General features: G+C 32.9%; 1 protein-coding gene and 1 pseudogene across 1 annotated transcript; both read right to left on the bottom strand.

Annotated features, from left to right (window-relative positions):
• Positions 1-5,346: 5,346 nt before the first annotated feature.
• On the bottom strand, positions 5,347-6,631 carry LOC129322008 (expansin-like B1; annotated as a pseudogene).
• Positions 6,632-12,233: 5,602 nt separating this feature from the next.
• Positions 12,234-13,883, bottom strand: LOC129323159 (expansin-like B1). Its single transcript, XM_054969741.1, has 4 exons — positions 13,588-13,883; positions 13,100-13,206; positions 12,696-13,010; positions 12,234-12,611 (listed from the first exon to the last, which is right to left on the bottom strand). Exons 1-4 carry the CDS (start codon positions 13,718-13,720, stop codon positions 12,420-12,422), a joined length of 747 nt encoding a protein of 248 aa, XP_054825716.1. The 5' UTR covers positions 13,721-13,883; the 3' UTR covers positions 12,234-12,419.
• Between the last annotated feature and the right edge of the window lie 7,301 nt (positions 13,884-21,184).

The following is a 21,184-nucleotide window of genomic DNA, read 5'->3' as shown; positions in this document are numbered from 1 at the left end:
TATAAAACATGTTACAACCAGGCAACAACTCTTTTCATTCTAAACTGTATTGACTTTTTCTTCTTTTTTGTTAATCAAACATTTTGAAGTGTTTTTAACAAGCCTCGACCATGTGCTTGCACAAAAAATAATTTTTTTAAGGAATCAAACAATGTGATATGTGGAGAGGGGTACGTAGGGTCACGTACTTGGGTTTATATAGCGGCATTCTGATCCTGGGATCCCATAAATGGTAGCTCTGGAGGATGTAAAGCCTTGGGAGGTACATAATGCAGATACGAGCAGCATCACACAAATAAGGCCTACGTGGTATTTACAATTAAGTTTCATTGCCTCAAATTAACAACAGCAAACCAAGTTAGATGGAAGAGCACATGTGATGTAGTTGAAGGAAGCAAAGATGTGATGTGACCAGAGGTATTTATAGATTATAATGCAGGCCTTAGGTATAGAAAGTGAAATAGTTTTTCCAACTTTTCTTTCCCTTGGATCTCAGGATTGGATTTGAATAGTTAAATGCATCACACTCCTAGCATTTAGAACTCTGCGGGTAGGTATCTATCTACATATCCAAAGTTATCTATTTATCATTAATTACAATACCAAATTGCATAACATGTATTTCTGCGGCATTTTCCCCTACGAAGATCCACAAACCGGCAGACTTAGTTTGATTCAAAGATTGGGAGCCTGATATATGTAGCCAAAGAGAACATAATATAGTTAATCCTAAGATAAAAATCTACACACTTTACCAAGAGAAGGGTTTTTACATATAAAATTTAATCCGGTTCAAGTCACTTATTTTAATTTGATTATGAAATAGGGATTGGCTCATCTGCATGAAGAAAAAATCTAATAGGTCATTTTGACATGTCAATCCAAAATGGTAGATCAATTTTATATTTGATCATTATAGCTGCTAACATGATTTGAGAGTTTAAATATTCTACACAAGATTCCTGCATGCTCAAATGAGGCATATTTTAGAATCCAAATATGGGGCGGATTTGGGGTATTTAAATCTCAATATGGTCATAGTTTATACTATTTAAAAAAAGTGGTAAAATCCCATGTAATGCACCTGTAGTGTATTCAAATCCCTCCTGCATAAGAAACATTAGTAAAATATAACAGTATAAAATTATTTTATTTTTACACAAGGTATTGATTATTGATATATTGATTTGATAAAATAAAGTTAATTATTACTACCATCTCAATTCTTAGTTTCTTACTTTTAAAGCCTATTACTGTTTAGAGAAAGGGTGCTATATTTTTCTCATTTTCGCTTTTATTCAACCTTCTTGTTCTTTATCAAATATATAATTGTTCTTAATCACATTCAGAATCAAAACTCTAGGTTGAATAATAAGATTAAATTTTCTTTTTGTTATATATTATCCAATTAATCTACCTTAGCCCAAGTTTTCCTCCCTTTGTTTTTTTTTTAATATTATATTCCAGCTTAGCTTGATGGTACGCACGTATAATATATAAAACAAGGAAAAAAAAATCCTGAAAAATATTTGATCGAACTCTTCAGTCGGGTTAGCAGCGAATGTGAACATTTTGTCCCCCCTCTACTTCTTTCTCTCATGAAATTGTAGTCTAACAAAGATATATAAACATTATATATCTGATCCGTTGGGGTCATGATAGATCTATCTTTGATCTGTGTCATATTGGTTACTTGATTCCATTTATTGTTGACTTGTTGTATTAGCGAAACTGGTGTGTGTACACTTCGTCAATTAATATTTGATATTTGACGGGAGTCTGCACAGACTATTGGTGAAGTTTTTGTGTGAGTGATATTGATCTCGTACGTGTTGTTGTGGATGCATTGCTAGAATTTGATCAGATAATTCTTGAGTGATTCTTATTGGTACTTTTAAAATAGATATGGTTGTATTGTTCTGGCAAAAAAAGGCTGTATTGATTATTCAGAGGTTAATGGTTATGCTTCCTTAGCTTCGAATTGACTTGTGATAAAATTTCAATGCGATGAATATTTTATTGAAATATACTCTCTCTCTCTCTATATATATATATATATATATATGAGGAGTTAATGGGTTATCTATCTTTTGGTGTACGGGATGAGACCGCCATGGGGGGTTTTTTGTTTTTTTTTTTATTGGCAGTCTGCACAGATTAACTTGAGAAATGACACAGAATCTAATGGATTGTAACGTACGTATCCATGTGTTATATGTATCTATCTACCTATTCTTCATGTTTTATTTCTTCGGATTAAAGTCTTGTTTCCTTTTGTTTGGGTCTAACAATGGCACGTTAGGTTGCACGAGGGAAAAGATAGACGATGATAATTTTCTTTTTGTAAGCTCACATCAAGTATGTGTCCTATTTCATTTCTCCTCAGCGTTTGAACAAATGTCGATTGTGTCACAATCGTGATGTTTTGAACCAATGAAAATTAACTTGCTCTTGGTCGTTAAGGCATAAAACCTTCGAATCAGAGTGCCTTAATTATGCTGACTCGGGTCCCCGCCTTCAGATACTGCATGAGCAGAACTCTCATCAATGCACCAATGATCCAAACAAAGAGGTTTCATTCATATGTTAATTCCATCACAAATGGAAAGTGCACAAACCCCTATTATTTATTTATGTATTTATTCAATAGACATATTATTGAATTAAGGGTCGAAAATATCTTTGAAATACATTCAAAGGCTTACAAATAATTTTAAACTCAACTATAAATTATTTATATCCTTTAATTTTAAATTTTTTTGTTCTGTTATCCTTAGTTTTATCCGTTTATTTTTTCTGTTAGGGGGTTTACGTATGAATTTTTTCATCTTTTTTATTGTAAAATATTATTTGTGGGTCCCACATTATTTTTTAAAATTCTCCTTACCTCTCCTCTCTCCCTCTCCCTCTCTCTGCAATCCATTCCATCATTCCCTCCCTCTTGGCCTTCTCGTATCTCACTCCCCGTCTTCCTCTCTCTCCTCTCTCTCTCCCCCTCTTCTCGTCCTCTCCCTCCTCTCTCTGGTCCTCATCCTCACCAATGCCATGACAGCTCTGGCGACTGCTGTGGATGGGCTGGACAGGATGAGCATGGATGCCTCCTTGGTCGGGTTGAATCCATGCACGCTCGCTTGCACTGTCGCTAGCTTCCTTGGTCAGGTTGAACATACACGCATGCACTACGTTTCTCACACTCTTCGTCTCTCCCCCCTTCCTCTCCCTCTCTCTCCCTTGTGGCTGTATTCGCCTTCTCGAACCTCATGCACCTCGCCACTAGCATCTCCATTGCCACCCCATGCATAGAGTGTGTGTGCATGAACAGGGAGTGTGATCGCGAATGCGAGAGAGAGAGAGAGAGAGAACTGGTTCAATGAGGAGTGGAGGAGAGAGGAAATGCGTGCCATCTCCCTCATCCTTGTCGGACTTGATACAGGTTTCTCCATTCCCTCTCTCTCCTTCATTTCCTCTCTCTCTTCCATTCGCGTACATGTAGTTTCCTTATATAAATAGTAAATAGTTTAGGGGTGCAAAAAACTTCCATCCGCGTGCAACATGTGGTGGGCATGGCGGCCATATTTTACACAGATTGACAACCTTGAGCTTGAAGCACAGCCTTATCGTGGTGGAAATGAGAGTGCGAGGAGAGATGATGACGCATTGTGGACATGCATGACGATGAAGCTGGGCAGAAGAGAGTGAAGGAAGGAAGGGGTGGAGAAATCAGAGAGTGAGAGAGGGGGAGAGTAGGGGAGGAGAGAGAAAGGAAGGAGAGAAGGAAAGTATTAAAAAATTTAATCATGGTCCCATAGAAAAATAAATGAACAAAACTCCAGGGTAATAGAATGAAAAAATTTTAAAGTTTAGAGATGTAAATAACTCATAGTTGAATTTAGAATTATTTATAACTTTTTTTGTATACTTCAATGATGTTTTTGACCCTTAAACTCATATTATTAATCTGCTACTCCTGCACTGTATGCAACAGCTTGCATTATATTCTTGTAATTTAGAGATGAACTTGAGAGTCATAAGACGCTCCAATCTTCCAGTATCCAGGAATAACATCTTGGAGGATTGAACCCAACCTGTTCGTCCACTGAATTGAAGCCTTAGCATTAATGGTCCATGTGGATGTGGTGCCCCAACTATGTCAAACACTGCTTTATACACTCTTCTCATTGGCTTCCGCTCGCTGCAATCATTCTGCAGTTTCAGTATCATTTCAAGTTAAATGCACGCCGGCCCTTGAGTTAATAAGCATAAAATTAATTGAAGTATCTCAAAAAAAATCAAAGCACAAAGCTAAAAGATTCACACATCATATATCTCAACGGCAATAAATGCATTTTTAGTGGCAAAAAATACTGTATAGCAGAAGATTGTGTGATAATAAAAAGACATTTTTCACACATCATATATCTCAATAGCAGTATGACATCGTGCTTTCCAGGCACATACAGAATATATGATATTGAAACCCGAACCGGACCGGTTGGGTCAACCTGAAAACCGGTGACCCAGTCTCTTGTCCGGTCTGGGTTTACTCCTAAACCGGTGAAAGAATGAACCGGTGTAACCCGATCAACCTGGGTTCAATCCGTTATAACTCAGTTAACCCGGTGGGTTGACTGGGTTAACCGGGTTATTATTTTTTCAGACAAAACCTCTTAAACGACGTTGTTTTGGGGGATTTTTTTTTTCATTTTTAATTTTTTAAAGTGTTGAATTCAGAAATAAAATAATAAAAAAAAGTGAAACTAAAGTCAAAAAATAAAAATTAGAGGTAGAGCATGCTAAGTGCAATCCAGATTTTCAGACAGTATTTAGTTCGGCCTTTCATCTGTGTCTCTCCTCTCTCGCCCTAACCTAATCAACGTCTCTTCTCTAGCTCAACCTCCGTCTCTTCTCCAGACTCCAGCTCTATCTCCGTCTCTTCTCCAGCTCTATCTTTGTCTCTGCTACATCTATTTCTTCTCCAGCTTAGTCTTGACTCTCCATCTCTTTTTCAGCTCAATCTTCATCTCTTTTTCAGCTCTATCTCGATCTCTTCTCTAGACTTTTGAAATTGAAAAGTTGTAATTGTAATTATAGATATTTAAAGTGTTGTATTTTATTACTATTAAACTTTTGAGTAGTTGGATTTGGTTGAATATTTTTATAATTAATGTCTTTTTATTTAAATTATATTATTTTAATCATGACCAGTTTGCCACCGGTTCAACTACCGTTTCAACCCTAATTGAACCATGAACCCGTGACCCAGTGCTATGACCAGTTCAATGACCGGTCCAGTTTTATATACCTTGGCAGGATGACAATAGCAAGGCAGTCGGGGTAGCTATTGGACTAGCGGATTTTGATAAGCACGTTAGAGCCGGCATGTGCGCAGGGTACTCTCCTATAGTTGACGTCGACGACGCCACATTTAATGAGCTCTTCCGATGCATTTTCATTTCGTCCCATTTTTGAGAAACCACGTACTCTCATTACAAAGTTTGTTCTGTCTCCTGCACCGTAGTCTGTTGCCACTACCAATGAGCCGTATACTTATGGCATAAATTTGGATCCTTGCATATCACCTGAACGAACCCCATCGTTTCATGAAGCAGTCTGTCTTATTTGATATTGAAATTCTAACTCAAAGTCATCTTTTGTTACAGGTAATTAAAATCGGTTCAATTATAATATCTCTACATGGAAAAAAGTGTTTGATAAAAAGAAAGTTACTTGGTGGCAAGCACCACATCCAGCGCCTCCTTTCCATAGCCCAGACACGCCAGCAGCTATCCTATCGTCACTGTTCTGCCATAATCGCCATATCCACAAGCTCCAGCTTACAACGTGTATATGTAATCGCTTTGTCAATAATCAGATATATAATAAATCTTAAATGCATAAAAGTTTCAAAGTATCAACATGCCAATGTGCAAAATGTTTAGATTTTCTTCCCCAATATACAGCAAGAGTATTCCTAATCGAATTCTAGCTATAGCCTGCATAATGTAGACAGACATAAAGGTTATGGGTTCAAATTAGAAGCTTCAACGTAGGCCGGCTGCAGAATAAAGCTCGGCTAGCCGCTACGCTAGATCATGGATTTGCTAAAGTACTGGTTTGAATACAAAGAAAGTGGTAAACATGGCGGAGAGAGGTAAGTAGAGGAGTTTCACGTACTTGGAGTTCCATAGCCATCCGAGGTGAGTAAAAGGTAGCTCTAGAAGTTGTGAAGCCTTGGGAGAAGCATTGTAATGACCCAAAATTGAAATTAAAATTTATGATAAGACATTTTACATGTGTCTTTATTAATTTTTTGACAAATATAACAAAAAAGATGTTGCTGGATTAGTAGAATTCATCTTAAATCTTGCTTATGAGGTTTGGTGTTCAAATCCTAGAAGTATCTAAAGGAATAGTTTTATTTTGGCCTTGTCTGATCAAAATTACCATTTTGCCATTGAAAAAAAAAGTAATATAATAATAATAGAATAAAATATAGACATAGAAGCAATGGAAAGCAAAAACACACGCATTTGTCTTTCCTTTTACCTCTTCCTTCTTCAAATTCAAAGGTTCTAGAGTAAGGGGAGGTGGGGGAGAGCTCCCAACTATAGCCTCTGCCCTCCTCCGCCATTGCCTACGTCGGTGCTGCAATCGTCGCCCTGAATCTTCTATACGCATCACCTTCAGGCTTCTTCCTTCTTTGAATGAGAGCGTTGGCGTTGACTGTGGATCTCCTGGCTGTGTAGTTGTAGGTGTTCAGAATTTCTTCTCCCTTCCCCTTCATCCTTATCTGTCCACCGCTGCCCTCAGCCTCTCTTCTTTGCTTTCCTTCCCCATTTTGGTCTAGTCAGACAAGGGGGAGAGATTGAGTGAGAGAGCACATTGATCAGTAGCCTCGCTGTTCACTCGTCCGATCTTCCTTCGTAGTTCAGACCGTCGCCGGTGAGAATCTGGTGATGTTTCGCCGTTGGTCTGTCATTTATTTTCTGATACGAGATCCATTCATCGTCCCCTGCTTCTCTTCTGTTGGTGTGCTGCTGTCGAGGTCGCTATCATCGGTCTTCTCCTCCGTCTTCTCTGCTTCGCACGTTGCTTGTAATGTTCATCTTCGTCTTCCTGATTCAAACAGCATCATCTCCCTCTTCCGGCTCCTGTCGTTATTGATTTGAGTCGCAAACCTCTTCTTTTTCTTCTTCTCTGCTGGGGTCATTGCTGGCTCAGGGGATCTGGAGAAAAGAAACCTCGATTAAAATAACAAGGAAGAGTTGATTGAAGTCTTAAAAAATGAATTCGTACTTGAACATATTGTAAGAGGTACGTGGCTAGTATACTAAATGATTTATTATTAATTTTTTAAAATATTTTTTTTATATAGATCATTTATTAACAATTATATTTGTATTTAATATTTTGTTAATTAAATAATTTTTATCTTGAGAAATTATAAAGAGATGTTGATGGATATTTGAATAATAGCATGTGTATGTGTTTTTCTTTATGATGGATACTTTTAAAATAGATGAGATTATTTTTATCAAATCTAATTATTTTTGGGTTGCTCAATAAATGCCAAACATAGACATTGGTCATGAAACCTTATTTTGGCAAGTTTTTAATATTTAAAACTATCCATGCAAGTTTGACTTTGGAAATAAAAACTGTATTTTTATAGTGATAATTTTTTGCATATTTAAAAATGAATTTGGAGAAGATTTTATACTGAACACTAATTGCCAACGACAGTTTCATTAGCCTTTGGCGCATCATGATCATTGACTAGTTAGTTTGGTTTTTGTGACCTTTGTTTTTATGTTATTTATGAGTCTCATACTTACGTTTGTTTCATAACTCAAGCTGCATTTAGTAATTATTATTCTATGAACTGTGTGTCCATGTTTGTGAATTGTTTTGATAAATTTCTAACTAATATGAATTTTTAATTAATTGATGACTTCATATTCTAATGGTTTTTATTTAGTGAATGCTATTTTTATTAATTATTTAATCTATTTGACTCATTAAGATTAAGTGCTAAAGTTGTTTCGTTATTAAAGATTTAAATGCTTATAATATTAAAGTTATATAGAAATTTTATGTTAAGTTTATTAATTTTATTATAGAGTTGCTTTCTCTAATTTTCATGACTGTTGTAAATTATCCATTTAATTTTGCAAATATGATTGAGATGTTATTTATTGAAAAATATTTTTAATCTCAAATAGCCTGTGCTTCGGTCAGATCATTCAAGAAATTTTGTTACTGGATTAAAGTTAAGACATCATTTTGGTTAATTTCTATTTTTGATATAAATTTTAATTTATATACTGTACTTTATAAATAATGTTATAGGTGCTTCATATATGCTATGGTTAGGGTATTTATTTTGTTAAATACTTTGTCTGCTAGCTAGAAGGAGTGGAGTTCCTGGTTGTTATAATATTGTTTGAAAACTTGTATAGTAGAATTTTGGAAAATCCTATTTATAGGAGAGATTTTGGCGAAATTTTTACAAAAATATTAAAACATCATTTAAATAAAAAGTACTTTTAAAAATAAAAAATTTTTTAAATGAAGCTCAAGGAATATGTGTTTATATACGCATATTCTCTGCTGGTCACTCTCATATTTGCGAGGCATGACAAGCATAAGCAGCATCACATAAACAAGGCCCACTTGGTATTTAGAACAAAGTTCCATTTCTAAATATCAAATTCATAAAAAGAAAAAAAAAGATCAACTAAGTTATAAAATGGAAATTTGGATTTACTGGTTTGGAAGCAAAGATATATGTGGAGTGGTGTTTATAGATTATAATGGAGGGCTAGAGGCCTTGTGTATTGTAGAGAGTCTCGAATTTTCCTTCCCATTGATCCGGACACAGGATTGGATTATTGGACAAAGAAGAGCAAATTGAAGACCCTAGCTTCTTGGACTCTGCGCGCGTGTCTATGTATCCAAGGTTTTGTGTTCATTAATTACAAGCAGCAAACTGTCTTCCGTTCATCATTGCAACATTTTCTATATACGAACAGACAAAACTTGATTCAAATGTTAGAGGCCTGATGGAAATAGAAGAGGGATACACGACAGCAGGTTGTCCTAAAATATTTGTTGGACGGTGTGGTAGACTAAACACTTACCAACTGATACCAGCATGCATATTAAAAAAAAAAAATCAGAACAGCTTTTATATGTTAAAGAATCAGCTTGTTCAAGTCATTATATTTTATTTGATTGCGAAATTGTGATTGTCTCATGCATGTGCATGGGGGGAAATCCTAATTATATATATAACCCCATAGGCTAAAACCCGTTAATTTTCCTCTATACACAGACGTTGAAGAGAACTACATTGGGCAAAAATATTGGACTTTTTGGTACTATCAAAATACCCAATAATAGTGCCGTGAGCCTTTAATGTGTCATTCTCCTATATTTCTATATATCTAGTACTATATTTATTTGCAAGATTACAGCAGATAGTAATTTCTTGAATTTATGAGGGACGACGCAAGAGATTAAAAATTGTTTTCTATGTACCCAAAAACTAGTCGCGCATGGTTATGAACAAGACTCGGTCAAGAGTTAGACTCAAACCTAAAATGTCAAATCGCTTGAATTCTTTTACTGACTTGGTCCTAAACAAATCTTTCTCAGTGTCTCTAATGAAAACATACATTAATTAGTTCTTCTGCGCCACCAGAGCCCATTGTAAAAGTTTAATCTTAGAAATCGGAATAAGCTAAAGGAAAATATATATATATATATATATACATACATACATATAATGAACTGGTAAAATCCCGTGTAGGCCTGCTGTCGCAATTACGGGTTCGCCCTTGATGGGACTCAAATCATTACAATGGAGCAATCAGTGGATCCGAATTATTTCGGTAATAATGAGCGGACTGGAATGTAAAATTAATAGTAACTGATTATTCATCCACAATAATATTCCCTCTATAATGAGGTGAAATAATGTTAATTAGATCTTCTTTTTCTATCATGGCCTCTCCTTCACTGTAAATAGAGAAAGATAGCCAAAGGAAGAACTCACCCCAAAATGAACAGTTCTCTCTCTCATTATTCGTTCTTTCTCCCCTTCTCTTTTCTCTCTTTGGTGCATCTACTATGCATTTTAATTTAGACTCTACTAATCTAAACTTGTGTTGGTAGTTGAGTAGATTATGGAATGCTCAGATTTAGTAAGATTCTAACTGATTCTTTTATCTGATTTATTATCTATTTAAAATTCCTTCATCTGCATTCAAATATATGCTTCTCTGCAGATAGCATTAGCGAAAGAGTTATATAAACTCAATTTAATTTTATATAATTTTTTTAATGGTTAATGCATTGATTTGATAAATTCTTACTTTTAAGCCCAGTATGTTTTAGACGGAAATGGTGACTCACTCTCTTTCGCTTGTGTCAACCTTTTAATCTTCTTTACTCTTTTGATTAGGTGAACCAACTTTTATTCTTCGTCAAACATGTACTAATAATCAAGATCGAAAACTTTCTTTCATTTTCTTTCGAAATGTTTGGGCAATATATGTTAGTTGACTAAAGTAAAATTAAATTTTATTTTTCTTATATAGTTATATTGTTTTCCTTTTGCACACACACACTCATTGTCTTATAGTAATTAAATTCGTGATCAAAACTTCGGTGCAGTATATGTTATTCTGCTTTATCTAATCTACCTTTTCACTAATTTTTTAATATAATTTCAACATGATGGTATGCAGATAGAATATATATAAAAAAAGGGGGGGGGGAAAGCAATTTTGAAAATTTAAGCATTTGAAATCTTAAGACATTTTAATAATTAACAATTAATAATGCACCGCTTGAATTTGAACGGACTACGTCAGTGATTCACATTCACTTTTTCCATCATATTCCGTTGACTCGTGAGTTGGTTACAATTTCTTAAATAAAGGGAAAATATAACTACTAGTTCTTGTAGTTTTAATGTATTTTGGTATAAGTTTCTATAGCTTTTTACGCTCCATGTCTATCTAGTTTGCTCCATTTGCCAAGTTAGACCCTCTATTCTTGAATATATTTAAAAGAATAATAATGTGACACTAACGATATTAAATATGCTAACCTATGACTAACACTGTTTATCTAACGTGAAATTTTGATTCAACTTATTGAAACATGAAACATGAAATTGAATGGGGTGGACAACATTATTAATATGCCAAACATGATTTCGTCTTAGCACAGATTAACAGTGTTAGTTACAATTCAGCATGTTTAACACCGTTATTGTTATCTCATCACCTTTCTGGGCATATTGAAAAATAGAAGAATTAATGTTAGAAACAGAATAAACTAGTGAGACCAAGAGTAACAAAAAAAAAATTATGAAAACAATAGTTATATTTTTCCCTTAAATAAAAGTAAGGTTTTTCAAAATATATATATAAAAGATTAGCTGTCTAGTCTATATTAAAAAAAAAAGAAAATAGCTGTTTGACACACACACACACACACATGATTAATGTTGCTAGTCACGTACGTAATTATACATAATACATCCACCTTGTTTTTATCTTCCGTTTCAAGTCTGTTCTTTTTCGCCTTTTGTTTGGGGCCTCATGATATCGATTACAGCACGTTTCATTGAATGAGGAAAAGAAAGATAGTAGGTAGTAGTAATAATTTTGCAAGCTACTCATTCCGTACTATATATAAAATATTTTTAATTAAATCACATAAATCAATAAAAACTAATTATCTAATTAAAAGTATAATAACATTTTAATTTTGCTCCTAATTATTATAAATAAAAAATGAATCTCTTTTTTTAAAATAAATTAATGAGAGTACTTATCTTTTTTTTTAATTTAATAAGGGTATAATAATTTATTTATTAAAAAAATACTAATAACATCTTATATTTAGAATACAAAAATGTTTTAAAAGATTTTTTATATATAAAGAAAAGGAAGTAACGTTATGCATTTTCTTTTGTTCTCCTATGCGTTTCGGCAACACCAAGAGTCGAAGGCGCAATCATTGCGCAGGAACCAATCATGAAAACTTGTTCTTGGTTATTCTAAGGCATTTCATTATGGACACCCTAGCAAGTCCATTCATTGTTTTGGGACTGCCCTTTTTAATTAAATCAAGGCTCATCTTCTCCCAGAAGCCAAAGTTGTTTATCACAAAGATAACGTACGCAATGATTACTTTTGATACTGCACAAGGGGATTCAATTAACGAAAGAGGTTTCTTTGTTCACGTATTAATAATTCCGTCACAAATGGAAAATACACAAACCCCTATTATTCATTTATTCCAGCAGCCATATCATTTAATTTTTAGCGGACACGACAACAGACAGCTTGCGTTCTTGGAGCCACACAAGTTACGTGTTCCCCTCGTTATTCAGGATCCAAGTTTTAGACCTTAACTAGAGAGTCGTAAGAAGCTCCAATCTTCCAATCCCCAGGAATGGCACTCTTGCTCGACCGCACCCAACCTGTTCTTCCACTGAGTTGCAGCCTCAGACTCAGTGGTCCACTTGGTGCACCCACTATGTCAAACACCGCCCCGTACACTCTTCTCATTGGCATCCATTCATTGCGATCATTCTGTTTCATGATCAAACACAACTAAGTACCTCAAAAAAAAAAAAAGGAAACTAATTTGCACTAATTAAGTTGAAAGTTTCATACGTCGTATATCTCAACGGCAGTGACGTCGTTCATTCCAGGCACGTAGAGAATTACAAGAGCAAGGTAGTCTGGGTATCTGCTGGACTCGTGGATCTTGATACGCACGTTGTAGCCAGCATATGTGCAGGGTACCCTCCTGTATTCGACGTCCACGACGCCGTATTTCTTGAGCTCTGCCGATGCACTTGGGTTTCGTCCCAGTTTTGAGAAGCCATTGGGACTCATTATGAAGTCCGTCCTATCACCTGCTCCGTAGTCTGTTGCCACCACCATCGTGCCGTAGTTATCGCATAATCTTGAGTTCTTGCACCTCACCTGAGCACCATCGTTCCATTATAACTTCTGTGTACGGAAGACACGTGTTTGTGTTGGGTCATTGATTAATTTTCCGATAAGAAGCTCACCTGGTAGCAAGCACCGCATCCAGCGCCACCTCTCCATAAGCCGGCCACGCCTGCAACCCTCCCGTGGTTTACAGTTCTGCCGTAATCGCCATATCCACAAGCTCCGGCTGATAACATATGCATGTCATGTCATTAAGTCAATAATCCTACATATATAATATTTAGAAGGGTACCCTATATCTTAAAAATTAAAGTTGTATTTGCATCATCAAAAGTAAACTAATCAAAAGAATATTGAAGTTTCAAAGAAAGAATATGTCATGGGCCAAAATGTTTGCATCTGCTTCCCCCGTAACTATAGTATCCTATAATCCTAGCTGTAGAGTACATTCACATGGATGTCATGGGTACTAGAGCCTTAAAACTCATAGCGTAAGCTGGCTGCAACAAAAGGCCCGGTAAGCCCTCTCGGCTGAGCCATGGATCGGGGGGTGGGGGGGTGTGTGGGGAGAGGGGTGATCATTATATTATAGAAGAGTTTCACGTACTTGAAGTTCCATAGCCATCAGAGGTACTGTAAAAGGTGGCTCTGGAATCTGTGAAGCCTTGGGATAAGCATAGAGCAGGTAAGAGCAGCATCACGCAAACAAGGACCACTTGGTATTTAGAATGAAGTTCCATTGCTAAATGCCAAATTCAAACGCGCAAAGAAGAACAACTACGTTGTATGGAAATTCTTGGGTTTACTGGTTAGGAGGCAAAGATGTGTGGAAGGTATTTATAGATTATTCAGGGGAGATAGGGTCCAACTTTCTTCCCCTTGGAACACGGGATCGGATATTGGAGTAATTAAGCGCACATATGTAGACCTAGAATCGAAATCTGTGTGTCTCCTTATGTATAAATATATATCACGAAGCTACCTATATATTTATGTTTATGATGCCAAATTAGCTATATCTGTGTGTGATTGTAATTTTTTTATAATAAATATTGATATACATTGAAGATAGAGATCAGTAGACAAATTTGATTCGAAGATTAGGGGGCCGGAAGGAAAAAGAGGCGGCCAAGGGAAAAGGAACACATGTAGGACCCATTCAAATGCTTCACAGATAAGAAAACGGTAGCAAAAGGATCGTATAAAATTATTTTACTAATATAAAATATATTGATGATGGTTACAATACCTTCCGTCTTACTCCCTTCGTCCCTCTGCATAAAAAAATTTTTTAAATTTTTTTTCCTAAATCTAAGAGATTATCGACATTTTTTTAATAAATGGATCATTATATCCTTATTAAATTAAAAAAAAAGATAAATAATTCTCGTTAACTTACTTTAAAAAAAATAGATTCATCTTTTATTTATAATAATTAATGGCAAAATTGGAATGTCATTGTACTTTAATTAGATAATCAAGTTTTATTGATTTATGTGATTCGATTAAAAACATCTTATATATAAGGACGGAAGGAGTAATTCAATTCAGACTTTTAAGCAAGTACTCTCTTTTTTTTTTATTTATAGGAGAAAAAAATGTCACATAGTTTAAGAAAATTAGTTAACTATATTAATTATGTTTGAAAATAAAAGAATTGAACTACAATACCCTTTATTAATTGTGTCAATTAAGTTTTCATTAATTGTTTCTTCATTAAATTATGAGGCATAATTTAAAAAATTTACAATAAATACCCGTTAAGAAATGTGATTTTGTTTATATATAAAAAGAGCCTAAAAGTAATAATTTCTCTAATAAATGAAAACGAAGGGAGTACTATCATTTAGAGAGAGCTGGGTGTGAGTGTGTGACTCCTTTTTCCCACTTTAATTTGCTTAATTGTATCAGCATTTTTATTTTAACAAAAATCTAATTGTCCTTACGTTCAAGATCAAAACTTGCATTTTCCTTAAAAATTATTGTTTCTGCAAAGCAACATGTAGGTTGACTAACTCATTTTTCTTTTTCTTATATTATATATCTAATTTACCTTATACGGCCAGCTTTTATAATTCCAACTTGATGGTGTACGCAAAACACAGAGTAAGGGGGGAAAGCAATCTTGAGAAGTATCTCAAATCCGAAGCCTTGTTAGCAAAATGCGGCTCGGCGTTACATTGGTTGCCATTGTTGAAGCTTTTAGCATTTGAACATATAATTATCATGTCACTAGCTATATATATACATATACATACAAGGGCAGAGTCAAAAAATTTTACTAGAGGTGGAAATAAAAAAGCATATATAATAACTAAAAGAAAATTATATATATATATATATATATATATATATCAATGCATATATATTCAATTTTACATACATATAATAAAAATAAATACATACTTTCATTTCTTAAGTTTTGCTCATCTATTTTTTGTGGCATAAAAATAATTAATTATCATACCTATAATAAAAATTTTAGCAATTTTCCTTTCAATATAAACTATCATTAAATAGGTTAGGATTTCATCTTTTCCATAAGCATTGAATAATTTAAATGTATCCTTAAAATTTAAAGTTCTGTTCAATCTAAAATATTCTATTACTTGCCTTTTGAATTTATTAATTACTATTCAATTAATAATTATAGTAAATAAATATATCAACACAATAATGATGTTTAATTGTCACAAATTCTCTATGTCAATGGGATTTAAGTATATCATAGTAAAAACTATTCATATAATAAATTTTAATGGTTTGGTTATTACATAACAAAGTAATTTTTTTCTAGAAGAACATATATTAACCATAATCTATACCTTAGGATTTATTATAATGCTTAACAAAGTTTGTTAGTAGCAATTTTTATAATTTATTTCATCAAATATAAAATAAAAGTAAAATCAAATGACATTAATGTTTTAACAGCAACTATAATATTATCAATTCTATCTTTAAGTTATTGAAACAGTTGAACCATACATGCATAAAAGATTATTATAGAATTGGAATAAAAATTTTATTTATTATCTTAAAAAACTTTTATACTGTAGCAATTTAGAGAACTGAAAAATAAATAACTTCTATATTTTATTAAAAAAGTAAAAAGTTAGGGGGGCATGGCCCCTATTAGTCCAGTAGTAGTCTCCCTATCTCCACCTTTAGATATGTACACTAAAGCATTGCAAGGAAGGTCGGTTTATAAAGTAAGTGCTAGGCCACACGTTAAACTGTTTCTAAGCTTAAACATGAAGCTATTTATTTATTTTTTCGTTATTTTATTAATTTATATAATTAGGACGTGATTTACTTGTAAATGGTTTTGATATGGAATGGTACTATAAGAGGAGTGTTCATGAAGCCGGTATGACCCGATCGACTGAACTTGGTCCAGTCCTGTGCAAAAAAATTAAACCCGATGAAAGATTGGGTTGACCAGATTGGGTTATATCTGCGGGTCAGACCAAACACCACACTAACTCCCTTAACCAGATGGTATGGTATAACCGGTGCTTCATATAATTAACAAAATCCACTTCCTCCCTCTCATGTAATATTCTCTATCATTGTGAAGGCATCATATAGACCCAAAGAAAAAGAGCATCATCATCGTCGATCTGCCTCTTTCCAACTTTCTCCTCCCTATCCTTCTTCTCAAGCGTCGTCATTGTTGATGACAAAAGAAGCCATCATCGATCTACCTTCACATTGTCAAATTTGGTATGTTTATTCCTTATTGCGAGCGATTTGTGATGCTTCTTCCTCCTTGTTGATATGTGATTCTTCTTCCTTCTTGCTGTCGATCAAAGTTTCTTCTCCCCATAAGGTCGATCTAGTATGTAGAGGTTTGCTGCTTCATCCTTCCTTGCCATTGATTCACCGTCAGTTTGTGTTGAAGATGCTGTTGATTTGCCTCAAAAAATGGTTGTGCTTTTTAGCTTTTATTTCATCAATGTAAAAATTGATTTGTAGAGTGGTGGGTAAGGTCGATTTGTCAGAGGGGATATTGTTATTGGTTTGTAGTTACAATTTCTTTTGCTAATCAGTATTGAACGATGATGCATTGCTTTTTCTGGAACCATATAAGCCTCCCCATCTTCCACATTCTTAAATAATCAACCTTGAAAAGAAAGAATTGGTTTGATAACCCGGTTTTTAGCCTAGAGACAAACCCAGTCCAATCTCATATTTGTCAGGTTCTTTCAGACTAGACCAGTATGTGGACTAAAAAGTGTAGCCCAAAGCATAATCAAACCAAGCCTCGGGATGATCATAAACCCGGTCTGATCTAATTGATGTGCAGCCGTCCTTCAAGTGACCTTGTATACCTCCTTAACTTAAGGAGCTAGCCTTATTGCTGAATTGAAGTTGAAGTATTGATTTGATTAAAACTCATCTTATATAAAATTTGATCTTATGTATTGTATTTTGTAAATCCGGCTCAAAGTACTCTTTGTAGACTATAAGTAGGATCATCCTTTCCTTTCTTAAATATTAACTTGTGTACCTATTGATATGTCGAGCAGAGCTCCTTTATGTTAAATTGTTATTAATTGCTATTATCGAACTATTGGGAGCGAGGTCTCAGTAGGTTTTGGTGAAATTTTTACAGAAGACCTGCGACTTTTCTTTACAAGAGATATATCATATATGTCTACAGCCATGCAAGAGAAATGTTGTGTATTTGAGACTTAAAAGACGTGAGTTTTTTCATGGTCTAGGCTGGCCGTGGGCATCACCTAAATTTTTGGGTACAACAAAATCTGTAACTATTGATAGTTATATAAGAGAATGATTATTAGGTTAAAATAGATTGAATTAGTTTCAATTAATTCCCGAAAAAATTTAAAAAGAAATAAATTGTAGATATTAATTCAAACAGTTGTAAATAAAAAAATTTCTTATAATTTAATAATTATATTTAATACTTAAATACTTATTTATAATTAAAATACCTAGATTTATAATTATTTACATTGATATTTCTAACTTTTTTAAAAAAAATTATTGACAATTTAATTGTCATTGATTCAGTATTTTGGAAACTAATTATCGTTCTCTCTAGTTATATACAAAAATATGCCGGATATGGAAAGAAAAACCAACTTATCTTGAAAAACGAAGTTTTTTTCTACTACTAACAAAAACTTTAAAAGTTCGAACCGTTTAATTAAGCTAGTGTATAACTTTGGCTGTCTGTTTTCCCAACTGTTAGCCAATTTTGTGATCGTTAACATAAAGTTTCGAACCAACTGTCCATAGAATATAAAAAAGAAAAAAAATATCCTGACAAGCATCTCAAATCTAGGCCGTGTGACAACTAATTAATTATACAGCTTGAGTTTCTAACGGAGATGTCAGCTATTCACATTTTGCATATCATATCTCTCGGGTGAGTCATGTAACATTCGAAAAAATTTAAAATAATTGAAATAATACATATAATTATATAAATAAATTACAAGTTTAAAATTTTAATTTTTAGTAATTAATTTATTATTTTCAATTACAGATCTCTCTTATACTTTTAAATTGTGTGATAATATTATGTGTCTTTTATATCTTGTTTAAATTTAAGTAGATATATTTATTTAAAGAGAATCGAATATTAGAATATACTAGAATATTTCAATAAAATTAACAATACTAAAATATATATGATATTTTTATGCAGTTCTTAGCAATCAATAATAATAACTAAGTTTTATAAAAAATAATAAATAACTATAAAAAAATTTGTATGAATAGTCATAAAGATGAGCATTTTTTTAAGAAAAAGCCACCATGTGGCACTTGTGTGACACTAATTGTAGTTTATTTTGGGAGAAGCTAAGCCCAATTACTTAAATGAATTTTGACAAGAATGCCACCTGAGTGACTTGCCCCTTGAGAATTTTTAATACTTTTCTCGAGCCAACAACACTATATGTACCCTCACTTGTAGTGTAAGTACATGAATAGAAAGGAATGGGAGGCAAGAGAGAGAGGTGGAGAGAAAGAATGTGAGAGAGAGATTAGATGATGGAGAAGAAGATAGAGAGGAAGAAGAAAATGATAAGAGAGATAATATTAAGAGATAAAATATAAAAAAAAAGTATGATAATGGATAAAAAGAGATGATAGAAATTGACAGAAAACATGCTAGAAATAAAAGAAAAAATGATGAAGAAGAAAGAAAGGTAGTATAAATATTAACGAAGGTCAATATCATCAAATATAAAATTTGATATGAGATAAGATCCTTATTTTACTAATATTTACAATTTTATTTAATTATAAATGTTTTCTCCTGTTGTTTATAGTTAATTTATTTTAAAGATTTTATCATTAGGCTTTTCAGTTCCGTAATATTTGAATGCTATCTTTTGTATAAATCATTAAGTTTTTTAAAAGATATTACTTTTGGAATTTATCTTATTTTAGTAGTCCAATACTTTCATATTTTATAGTCTTGTCTATTAATCTTAAACTTTATTTCATTTTAATCTCTTGATTTCACACATAAACAAGTTATTGACTTTTATCTAAGTTTTTATTTATTGAAAAACGCATCCTATTTATTTAAATTTATGATCTTTCAACATATAATTTAAGAATGTTTTCGACGAGAAGTATCTTTCCAAATGTTTGAAGTTTTTTTCATAAATATTTGCATTCAAAAGATTCAGGTTTAACAAATTATATGAGAATAATATACAAAATAAAATTATATTATTGTGTGTTAGCATTTTTGAGATAACCCCGATCTAAGTGAAGATGGGGTGAGATTTATTTATGAGGATCCACATTGAGAGACACCTTGGTTATGCTTAGTGTTATATTTTGGTTATAATTTTCAAATGCATAATCACATATAATTATTAAGGGAAGATGGTTTGATTTACTAAAATATTATAAAATCTTTTATTAATTTTTTTAAATGCCTATTATAACTACTTGTATATCTTTATGTAAATTTTGAAATAGACAAAATTAAAAGTGAGAAAATTATTTTTCACACACGAGGTGTGAAAGGTGCCTTAAATTATAACTTAAATCATCACACTAACTATAGTTAATCCATAGTTAACCAAAAGGGTTATCATATAGAGATTAACCTAAACAAACTCTTAACATGTATTTTTACAACTTATTTAAAATAAAGGGATTTGAAGTTTTTAAAATATTTTAAAAACTCACATGATTTAATCAAACTTGTGCATAAGCATGAGATTGATTAAGCATTAAAAAACACATTTCAAGATGGAAGAAAAATTCTCTTATTTCATTGCTATGCTCTACTCCACGTACTACATATAGATACCAACATAACATTTAGGCACTACTGAAACCCTTTCATAATTGGTAATAGGGAGCCAGAATCTCAATCACATTTATTATAATGATTATCATCTAGTAATCATACTCTATATATTATCTAATCATTAATAGCTGTTACATGCATGAATTTTCCTTTGCATTCATATATAGATAATATTAACTACTCACCTTTGGACATAAAAAACCTAAGAAGGAGATCATAATAATATTTAAATTTTCAAATCATGTATATAATAACTATTTTCACTTGCACAAGTATTTTATCCTACTAATACAAACATAAGTACCAAACCACATTTCCAAAGGTTTAAAATACACTTCCTCCCAACACAAAACTCATAAAATAAGTAGATCAAGAATATATTATCTTAATTGACAATATTATAAACTGAATGCACATATCAAAATAAAAAGAGAAAGGTTTACAAAAGTGATTATTATCATTTGGCTTGATGCTTCTTTCCTCTATTCTTCCTAGATGAGTTACTCCTATAATATGTTAAAAAAAGGGAGTGAGTACAACCATTCAGTAATTAAGGTATATTTAAGTTATATAAATGTATGATAATTAACCATGAATGCAAGTGGCTAATAATTTTATCAAGATAACCACGTAAACAATCATATCAAAATTATGTTAATCACATTATCATTTAACTCATGTAAATAATCTCAATAAAATCAAGTACAAAATTGGCACGATAGTCCACAAGTATTGAATGTTCGTATAAAATGGGCACAGGTGCCTACATATATATTTTTCAGATATTTACCACATATTTTTATTTTCACAATTATAATCATAGTCTTAAACATAGCTATCAATCACTAAAATGAAAAAATAATAATGAAATGCATGATTAATTTTTTTCTTACAT

Source organism: Prosopis cineraria, unplaced genomic scaffold, assembly GCF_029017545.1.
Source record: "Prosopis cineraria cultivar Desert tree isolate PC_DT_omini unplaced genomic scaffold, ASM2901754v1 PC10, whole genome shotgun sequence".
Taxonomy (NCBI): domain Eukaryota; kingdom Viridiplantae; phylum Streptophyta; class Magnoliopsida; order Fabales; family Fabaceae; genus Prosopis; species Prosopis cineraria.
The sequence above is the reverse complement of the archived record's forward strand: the minus strand, read 5'-3'. Positions and strand labels throughout refer to the sequence as shown.